The sequence below is a fragment of the Vigna unguiculata genome, chromosome 3 (genome assembly GCF_037176805.1).
Source record: "Vigna unguiculata cultivar grain cowpea cultivar isolate G323 ecotype 2 chromosome 3, ASM3717680v1, whole genome shotgun sequence".
Lineage (NCBI taxonomy): Eukaryota > Viridiplantae > Streptophyta > Magnoliopsida > Fabales > Fabaceae > Vigna > Vigna unguiculata.
Genome location: NC_140794.1, coordinates 5,288,394 through 5,298,063, shown reverse-complemented (window position 1 = coordinate 5,298,063; position 9,670 = coordinate 5,288,394). Strand labels below are relative to the sequence as shown.

The 9,670-nt window shown below is 31.4% G+C and overlaps 1 protein-coding gene across 1 annotated transcript; it reads left to right on the top strand.

Moving 5' to 3' along the window:
* The first annotated feature begins 6,052 nt into the window (after positions 1-6,052).
* LOC114178493 (Zinc finger C-x8-C-x5-C-x3-H type family protein) lies at positions 6,053-9,397 on the top strand. The gene is made up of 4 exons (XM_085670948.1): positions 6,053-6,286; positions 6,977-7,821; positions 7,928-8,889; positions 9,082-9,397. Exons 1-4 carry the CDS (start codon positions 6,093-6,095, stop codon positions 9,109-9,111), a joined length of 2,031 nt encoding a protein of 676 aa, XP_085527074.1. The 5' UTR covers positions 6,053-6,092; the 3' UTR covers positions 9,112-9,397.
* Positions 9,398-9,670: the final 273 nt, after the last annotated feature.

Below are 9,670 nucleotides of genomic sequence, written 5' to 3'. Positions count from 1 at the left end.
TAAAAAACATGAAGATGAGACAGTGTCAACAAAGAGGTTGTTTTAATTTGGAATTCTTGTTGTGAGTATATGTTTGCCAAATATTTGATTTATGGTGGGAAACATTTAGTATTGTGTTTTGGTGTGCATGATAAAAGTTGTATTAATTAATTAATTAATGAAGATGTTACTCTAAATTGTGTTTCAAAAAGTAGTTTACAAAAGTTTAATATTAAAAAAAAAAAACTCTTTCTCAAAAAGGGTAGTTTTGAAAATAAAATAAAGTACTAAAAGTGGGATGAATTTAGTTAAAGAGACAATAATATTAGCAATTATCTTAAACTTGATAATTTAATATAATATATATTTTTTTAAGTTACATATATATTTACCCTATCTTGTAACCCTAAGTCATTAGCAAATATATTTTCTTCCGCCGAAGTCGAGAACTCAAAGTCTTGAATTCTTTAAGACTTAAAGTCGCCATTGTTATTTGTCATTTGTGCTCACCGTGTTCTTCAAACCACCAATTATCCCTAAAATTGGTATGACGATGAAAAACCTTCTTTCTAGGTCTAATTTCCTTTTGATTTTAGAATTTTATTTTCCATTTCAGTCTTTTTTTTCCCCTTTTATTTCTTTAATTTTCCATTTCGGTAAATTAAGAACTAATTTTCCAATTTTATTTCTTTTTCCCAATTTTCTAGCCTTCACTTAATAAATTGCTGAGATCTACTATTTTGAGTCCTTCGAGTCGATTCTTCTTTCAGGTACTTATATCTTTTTGTCTTTTTAATTTTTAATTTTATTTATTTGTCTATTAATTGATACATTTCAAAATTAAAATTATGACAGTGTGTTTTTTGAGTGAACAAGGATTATTATGTTTAATTCTTACCATTTTAAAAGTTAATTACGTAATTGGGAGCAGTATCGTCATTTTAGGGCTATGTGCTTTATTTTTTTGCTGCTGAAGTCATACTATTTTAATTGCTAGCATTTATTATTAAAAATGATAGATTTAAGGGATTACAGATTTATAAATTATAATACAAAATGTTATATTCCAAAACACATATTCTCAATAATTCAAGTTATTATACAATCCAAATTAGTTTTATTTATTTATTTAGTAAAAATTATAAACTCATCCAACTTAATGTAATTAACTACATTTCATTTGGTCTAATGGTAAATTAGACTAAATCCCACCAAACTTGTTCCATGAAATTTAACTTAAAAAATTAGCTTATAAAAGAGTGATCATCAAGTTGTTCAATTTCGTATTTTTTTTTTCTTCAAGAATATCAAGTGACACTTATAACCATTCTTTTCAAACTTTGGTCATAAAAAAATGGAAAAAGACAGATTATGAAACATCCTAAGACTAACTTTCTATTCTCTCTCTTTCTTACTCCTCTCTCCACGTCTTGTTCGACAATGCATTACTTAACATAATTTTGAACCAGTTTCAATGTTAGGAACCTCTTTAACAAAACAAAATAGGTGACAAGGGATTATTCTGTCTCACTCCTCTTTTATAAGAAAAAAAAAATCCAACAACATTCTCATTTAAACAGAAAAATTTAGCATGTTCAAGTACCATTTTCACTCGATTATAGAAATTTTGGTGGATTTTATAGTACTTCAAAATTTAAAGAACATAACTCAATCAAAAATATCAAAATCCTTTGTTTTATCATTAAGGTAATAACAAAATAGTTAAAAAAAGATAAAAGAAAATATTTTAGAATAATCACTTTTATGAAAATGTAACTCTTCTGTTTTAAAACATTTTAGTAGGAATATTTAATTACAACATATTTTTAAAACAAATAAAAGTTTGTTTTATTAAAAAAATATTTTAAATTATTTTATTTTTATCTTTTCTTCTTTTATCATTACCTTGATATTCTTCATTTTTTTGTCCTTTTTTACTAAATTTTCTTGCCATCCTGCCTCTTGATATAAGAACCAATAGATTTTAATTGTAATTAAAAGTCATCTAAATGTCTCTCACCATGTCATAACTTCAAAAAAAAATTCATTGCATCCATATTGAAAATACCATATATTTTTAATATAAGGTAGAATCATCATGTTTGAAAATAAGTATTGATTGATTCATTTCATTTAAACTAATTGCAAAGTTATTATCACACATATCAACCCTCCACGATTCAAAACATGCAACCATTACTTTTAAAAGTAGTTAATATATCTTCATTGGCCGAGCAACATTAAGAAAATTTTGATCTAATTCTAAAATAAACAAAAACATCATGAATAAATATATGCCTTTTGCTAGTGTGAACAAAAATTGTACCTTTCCTCTCAACATGAACACTTTCTCCATTAAGATTGACATTGATTTGCCCAACCAAGAGATGAAGATAATTGAAGGTGTCATATGGCTTATGTGACCACTATCAACATAATATACATTTTTTGAATTGAAGTTGCATGCTTGAGTAGCCATAAACAATTGTTCTTCAATTTGGAATTTGAAATTGACTTGATGTACACTTATATATTTGTTTCAAACTTATAATCAATAAAAAAATGTTCTAAATATCATTATCAAAGAAAGATAACTTAAACCATAACAACATAAAACAAAACTACAACATCAAAAAAAAAAAATGAACTAAAAGAGATCAAGTTTCTGTATACACCCGAAGGCTATTACTTCCTGCACCTCTACAATTACTAATTGCACCTATATAATAATAGAAAAAGACTCAAACATCCTTCACCACTCCATCAAACGATCGCTAATTACAGATAAAGAAGAAGAGTGGGACAATGTTGTGGCGACGAATAGAAAAAATGCAAAAAAAAAGAAATCATTCTGAAAAATTCTGTCCAAAACTTGTTTCATGTATTTTGGAAAGCTATTTCCAAAACACATTTCATGCAGAGGTTTTCAGAAAATTCAAAATCATTCCAAAAAAATTATATATGTTCCGAAAAGTTTACTTTTAGAATCTCATTCTGAAAAACATATTCTAGAACACATTTCATATGTTTTAGAAATTTTATTCTAAAATCCACATTCCTGAAATCTTGTTCCAAAAAATTCTATTTCAAAAATTTTATTTGGAAAATCTTATTCCGAAAATTCCGAAATATCATTTGGAAGCGACTTTTATAAAGAAAAAAAAAATAGCCATTTTGAAATTTGAGATGCTAAAAAATATTATAGGGGTGCAGGAAGTAAAAGCCTAAGGCTAAATACATGGGAATCCCATCGTCATTCCCCTACATTTTTTTGATCAGCACCATCATACCCATACATGTTAATAAAAGATAATCCAGTATATTTAGAGTACAAATGTATCAAAAGAGTCAAAGTAAATTCATAACTCAACATTATCACTGATACAATCAAACTAACTAAAGTAAGTAAACATAATTAGTAGGAAGAATAATTTCATAACCCATTAATTTAACATGAACAAAGACACCCAAGATTCAGAACATCCTTCAGACTTGACAAAAAGTTCAACAATAAACAAAATATACTTCTGAATGATAATCTTTACATAATCTCCTCATGATCAACCCAATTCCTTGATAGGCCAAACCTCTGAATATGAAACAAGAGATAGAGTTTATTTTTTTTCATCTATATTTTCCATCTTGTCTACTTTTATATAATATAAAACTTTGAACTTATATTCAATATAACAAAATTCACTACTAAAAATTCTTATATTATATAATTTTTTTTTTACAAATTTGTTAAAAAAATTTGTAAGAAAAAACTTTTTTTTGTTATTTTGTTAAGAATTTTAATTGGCAAGTAATTTCTTCATCGATAATTATTTTCTAAAAAGTTATAAAATTTACAAGTATTTTTTACAAAATTTGTTGCGAAAAATGTTTTATACAAAATATTTTGTAAAAAAACTAGCAACAATTTCCTATAATTTTTTTTTATAACAAAACTGATAAATATATTTTACAAAAAAAATTTAAAACAAAATTAATAAAAAATATGAGATTTTTTTTAGTAACGATCGAATGACACTATCCAAAGCAAAAATAACTTTTGCTGCACAATATATTTTAGGCAATGTAAGAATCCTAACCAATACTTAAATATGTGACTCTTTGTTTGAAAGGACCGAATTCAGGAGTTGATAGAAAAAGTCGAAGAATGTGAGGTATAAGACTCCAAGAAACAGCGTAGAGAATTCAAAACAGCTTTTAAAATCATCCATTGATGCGAAGGAGAATTCAAAACAACTCGGACCAAGAACACTAAAGACCAATCAAGAATAAGGTTCCAAATCTCTACAACTCTTTATCAGCAGATTTTAAGGGGAGAACCTTCTTTAGACAAAATTATTATCCTTCAAGTCTTGCAAGATACTCCTCCTCAGGGATTTTGGTAGCAACATCACTCTTCATGCACGTGCCAGGGAATTCTGAGGTATTCACCAAGTGAGAATTACTGATTCCTCAACAGAAGAAACATATTAATTTCTCCAAAACCCGAGCATTGTGATCTTCAGCATCATTATTAACTTCCTGGCTGCGAAGAAACTTCCAAGAAGGAATCAAAGACTCCACTTTGATGATTATTACACACCAAAAATCCAAGATTCAAAAGAAACTTCTCTTTTCATCTTGGTGAACAACTATATTAACATGTATTTCTTTATTTGTGCTTGAATCTGAATGATCTTTGGATATTCTTAGAATTAAGAAATGTATGCATGTAAATGCTATTCAACCTATCGGGCACCTTATGTCGATTTCTATAAACTTTAAGCATAAAGATAGTTTTAAGCTAATAGTAATGTTAATGCATTACAGTACAGTAAGATATTCTGCCTTCCACATACCTCTTGCTCTATGGTTTCGCCATCATCTTTAATCTTGATATTGCTTCTGTTGTTTCCTGCATTCTTCATACCAAACTGTTACATTTAGGTTTGTCTGTCATGCTATTTAATGTTTGCTGTACAAGTTCGAAGTATACCTTCTACCCACAAGTGCACTCAATGTAACAGTCTATGTATATTTCCTATTCTTCCGGAAGAAAACAACATTGAAGAAATTCAATTCAATAAAGTTAGCAGTGTCAATCCACTGTATGAATGATGTAACCTTCAGTGATAAAGATAAATTTCTTTAAGTTCATCTCTCAGTTCTTGCAGATGATACAAAAGTTATAGCAGACCATATGTTTTAGAAGCAAAAGAAATGAAAGATACCATCTTTTTCCCTTCTTGTTTTGGCCAATACGAGGGAGGCCTAATCCTCCTTCCTGTATTATGTTCTTATTCTCTTTGACTAAATTCTTTTCGTTTTAGAATGGTCAGTTATATTTGTATCATGTATGGTTAATTTGAAGTGTGAATTTTGATAAGGTTGAATCCTGGAAACTTTTGATGGAACTGTTTGCATTCATGATTATTCGGTATTAAAAATGTACACACTCTCATTCATTTGATATTTATGCTGTTCCTATTTCTAGCATGCCATGTTCCTTTAGTGAAGGATATTAGAAGAATGAGGATAGATTTCATGTTCCTGTTTTATTCTATGTTACTTTTGTCGATGATGTTGTTGTTTTATCTGAATCAGAGCATTCTGCATCCGTCAAAGTGAAGCTTTAAGGCTTTGAAGATTAAGATGAGCGAAAGCGGCAGAAACACCTCTTCAAAGTTGGATTCAGGAGATGCACCTCAATTTGCATCTTATGGTATGGCAGCAAAATCTTTTTTAAGTTCTGAACATAGTTAAAATATGCAACCTAATTATTTGTCTGTCACTGTCCGCAAATTGTTCAACTCTTTAAATGGCTTAACCGACTTTAAGTACTTCTATGAAAACTTTTTGTCTCTGAAATTTTGTCATGTCATTTTGATCTCTACAATACAAGATATGGAAGATTATTAAATTATTTTTCAAAAAAGGCTAAAATCTAACGAAAAATAACAGTTCTTTTTTTTTCATAAATTTGATAATAGGCATCTATATCATTCCAGTGTTTTACTTATGAACACACCATAATTGTAGTCTGGTCATCTACAGGTACTACTAGTAGCAACAATTCAAAGTCTTCCCATTTGGAAAGAGACGATAAGTTAGATCCAAGAATGGGATTTTCAAAGGAGGAATCTTTTTCAGGAGGCAGGGGTTCAAATAAGGATGATATTGTGAGCAAAGATTACAGAGTTTCAGATGCGCAAAACACTGATGGAAGTAACAAAATGGAATTGTCTCCTGTAAAGGAAGATTTAGAAAATAAGGACAATGAATCCCCAGAAACTGGTTGCAGTAGGTTAGTCAGGTTTGTTTCACCACTTAACATCTGCATTAATCCTATATTCTGAAAATTAATGTAAACTTGATAAGTGATGTGGTTTATGAGAACAAATTCTACAAAGAAACCACAACAAGCATATATTATCTAATAATGCTAATACTCATGAGAATGCTTTGTCACCTCTGGGAACTGAGTAGTATATTTAAACACGTTTGAAGCATATTTTAATTATATGGTTCCATTGAGAATGGTTAATTAGTGTGGAAAGAAACTTCGTGAATTGGATGCTGACCAAACAGGTAAGCAATACCTATACTAATTATGTGATGTTGGAATGGCTTTGTATCTTTTCTATTTATGCAACACTCAAAAAAATATGTTAAAAACGTAGATTATGCAGAAAAGTTTTGAAGCCGAAGTTCTTAGGTCCTTTAGATAAACTCGTCAAAAACAACTTCCAAAATTTTCTTACCAAGATGAATCAATGTCATGTTCCATCCCGTGGTTTCAGATTGTGTCTCTGGGTCTATCCTCAACTCTGTAAATTTCCAGGTGTTTTTAATACTTTTAGACTGCTTTATATTTTATATCATTGACAACAAGGTAGATATAAAATTAAAACTACTCCCTTCTGAAGAAAATTTTCATCTTTAACATGGCATGCATACATTCTGCATAAAACTGGTTTTCTTACTTGTCTGACTTTCTTTGGAGCAGAAGTAGGAGCCGAAGCAGGAGCAGGAGCCCTCGTCGTAGGTCTAGGTGGGATTCAATAACCAATGATAGATATGAAATGAGGGCAGCATGTAGAAATTTTGCTGATGGGAAATGCAGAAGAGGAAGTCAATGTCTCTTCCGTCACAGTGACAATCAAAAATCTGAAGACAGCAGGGTAAGTTCACGCAGGCAAGATGGAAGGTGTAGAATGGGAGCATCATGCAATGAAAATTCTAGCAAGTTCAATGAAGCTTCTATGGATGAATCAAGCAGGGAAATGGAAATTGATAGAAGGTGCACAGGGAGCTCTTTGAAGCAAAGTCATGGTAGAAACCGGACAAGTGAAATTCCTTGCAAATTTTATGCATTTGGGAATTGTCGATATGGTAAACATTGTAGATTTTTACATGATAGTAAAGCATTATGGAGCCCAAGTAGAGACTTCAAGGATGATTTGTTAAGGAGCAGTGGTGGAGATCAGGCTTTGGATGGTCCAAAATCGAGTGATGAAGTTAGTCTCCATGGAAAAATAATTGATGATACACGGGGTTTAGATGGTAGTGCCGCTGGTGCAGAGAACAAAACAGGAATCATGGTTGACCCAGAACCTGGATTTAATACTTTGCCCGTTGGTGATGAACGGGACCATAGCTTAGACAAGAACACAGTGCATGGTGAATCATCATTTTCAAGTGATGTGAAGGAGACCAAAAATGATAGTTCCAACGTTCCCACCATTTTGCCTGGTAATGAAAAAATGTCTCATAATTGGAATTGTGGTGTGAGATCTCCCATCCCTATTAAAGAAGAGCAAGAGCAGAGTAAGCAACAAGTTGCTCCAGGTAATCACGTGCTTGATGTTTCACTAGTTATGCCTCCTTGTCTATAGAAAAAAACTATCTAATTTCTTGTTGATTCATACTACATAATCCTATTTTTTTGTACCAGAACAAGTAATTCATCAGAATGTAAATGCTTCGCATTCTTCAAGCTGTGAGGAAGTTGGACAAAGTCAAGTAGTAGCACCTTCCACTGTTCCTCCAAGTGTGAGAACTATTGAAAGTGTGCAGAAGCAGGAAGTGTTTGCTGAGAAAAAACAGACAACTGAGGCAAATGTGATGGATGCAAACATATCACAAGTTGGTTCAAGTAATGCTCGAATTCAGAACATGACAACAGAAGAGCAACTAGCTCAACTTACTAGTCTTCCAGCTCCTTTGTTGTTACAGATCCTTGGAGCCCTTCTTTCTGCTGCTTCTGTTTCTTTACATGCAAAGGCCACTCCCTTGCAAAGCAACACTGAAGGGTCTGGTAACCCTGTTTCCATAACACCCACCAAGCCAGGTCCTGCTGTTGGACTCCCAAAGCTGCGAGATCCAAGACGTAAATTTAGAGAATCAATGATTGCTAATGAAAAAGAGGTGGTCCCCACCATTTCTCCAAGTCAAAATATCCCAAAACATACAGCAGAAATCCCATCATTGTTATCTGATTCAGGACAACATCTTGAGGAGTCTAAAAAGCCTGCATTTTCAGAAGAAAAACTTGTCAAGAGTGAACATTCAATTGAGTTGCCGAAAGGTGAAAATGTTGAGGATAGTAACGAGAAAAACAAAACGGTAGCTGAAGGAAAGCCAAGTTCTACTACATGTGAAGCTGAGGAGGCCAAGACAGTGAAGGATGAGAAAGGAATTCTTGCATTTAAATTTGCATTGGTTGAGTTCGTTAAGGAGCTTCTGAATCCAGCATGGAATTGTGGAAAAATCAAAAAAGAAGATTATAAAGCAATTGTGAAGAAAGTTGCTGACAAAGTTATTGATACAGTGCAGCCGCCACATATTCCTCAGACAAAAGAGCAAATTGACAGTTATTTATCATTATCAAAATCAAAGATTGACAAACTTGTACAGGTCAGTGGTTATTCTGAAGATTTTCATCATAAAAACGAAGAACTCTATATCTTGTCTTCCATTTAACTAGAATTTTGTAGATGAATTTGAATAAATATGCATGCAACTCCAGAAGATGTTTCATTTTATAAGTTAAGATTGAGACGTATTTATTTTCCAACTTACTTATAATTATTTTTCGTTTGGCTGCAGGCATATGTGGAAAAGTTTCAGAAGGCTTAGTTTTCATTCAGATCAGATGATAGTATAATGCAGAAACTTGGCAGCTCATGTATGTACATTTAAACAAAGTGGTTTCTTGTTTTCTTGTATTTCTCAGCGTAAAGCTTTGGGTGGCCGTTGTTATTAGATATTAGATTGTAACTGTAACGTGTGATCTATCTTTACTGGTATTATTTTCATTTACTTGTTTGATGCATAAAAGGGAAGAGACATATCTTTAGCATGAGTTTGTATTGTACTGAAACTTAATTTCCCCATGGTAAACAACACTAAAGTTTTGTAGTCTCTCGAATCCTATGTTACCTTAAGTACACATATGTGTGCGCACACATACACCCCCACACGCACACACATAGGTGACTCATTCATTCTTTACACAATATCTACCATGTTTAAGGGTTACATAAATTCTATTTACTCATTAATATAATTACATGTGCATATCAATTTTATCAGCATAACAACATTAAAACTTCAACTTCAATAGCAAAATTCAAAGATTTATATGTACTCTTTTTATCTCACAAAATCTTACATCACCAAAAGACATTCAATATGG

What these genes read in the sequence shown, in the direction of transcription:
- LOC114178493 (XM_085670948.1), top strand. Translation starts at nt 6,093, where the DNA reads ATGGGATTTTCAAAGGAGGAATCTTTTTCAGGAGGCAGGGGTTCAAAT. An exon ending in GGTTGCAGTAGGTTAGTCAG is followed by an intron (nt 6,287 to 6,976) that starts GTTTGTTTCACC and finishes CTTTCTTTGGAG; the next exon opens with CAGAAGTAGGAGCCGAAGCA. An exon ending in TAAGCAACAAGTTGCTCCAG is followed by an intron (nt 7,822 to 7,927) that starts GTAATCACGTGC and finishes TTTTTGTACCAG; the next exon opens with AACAAGTAATTCATCAGAAT.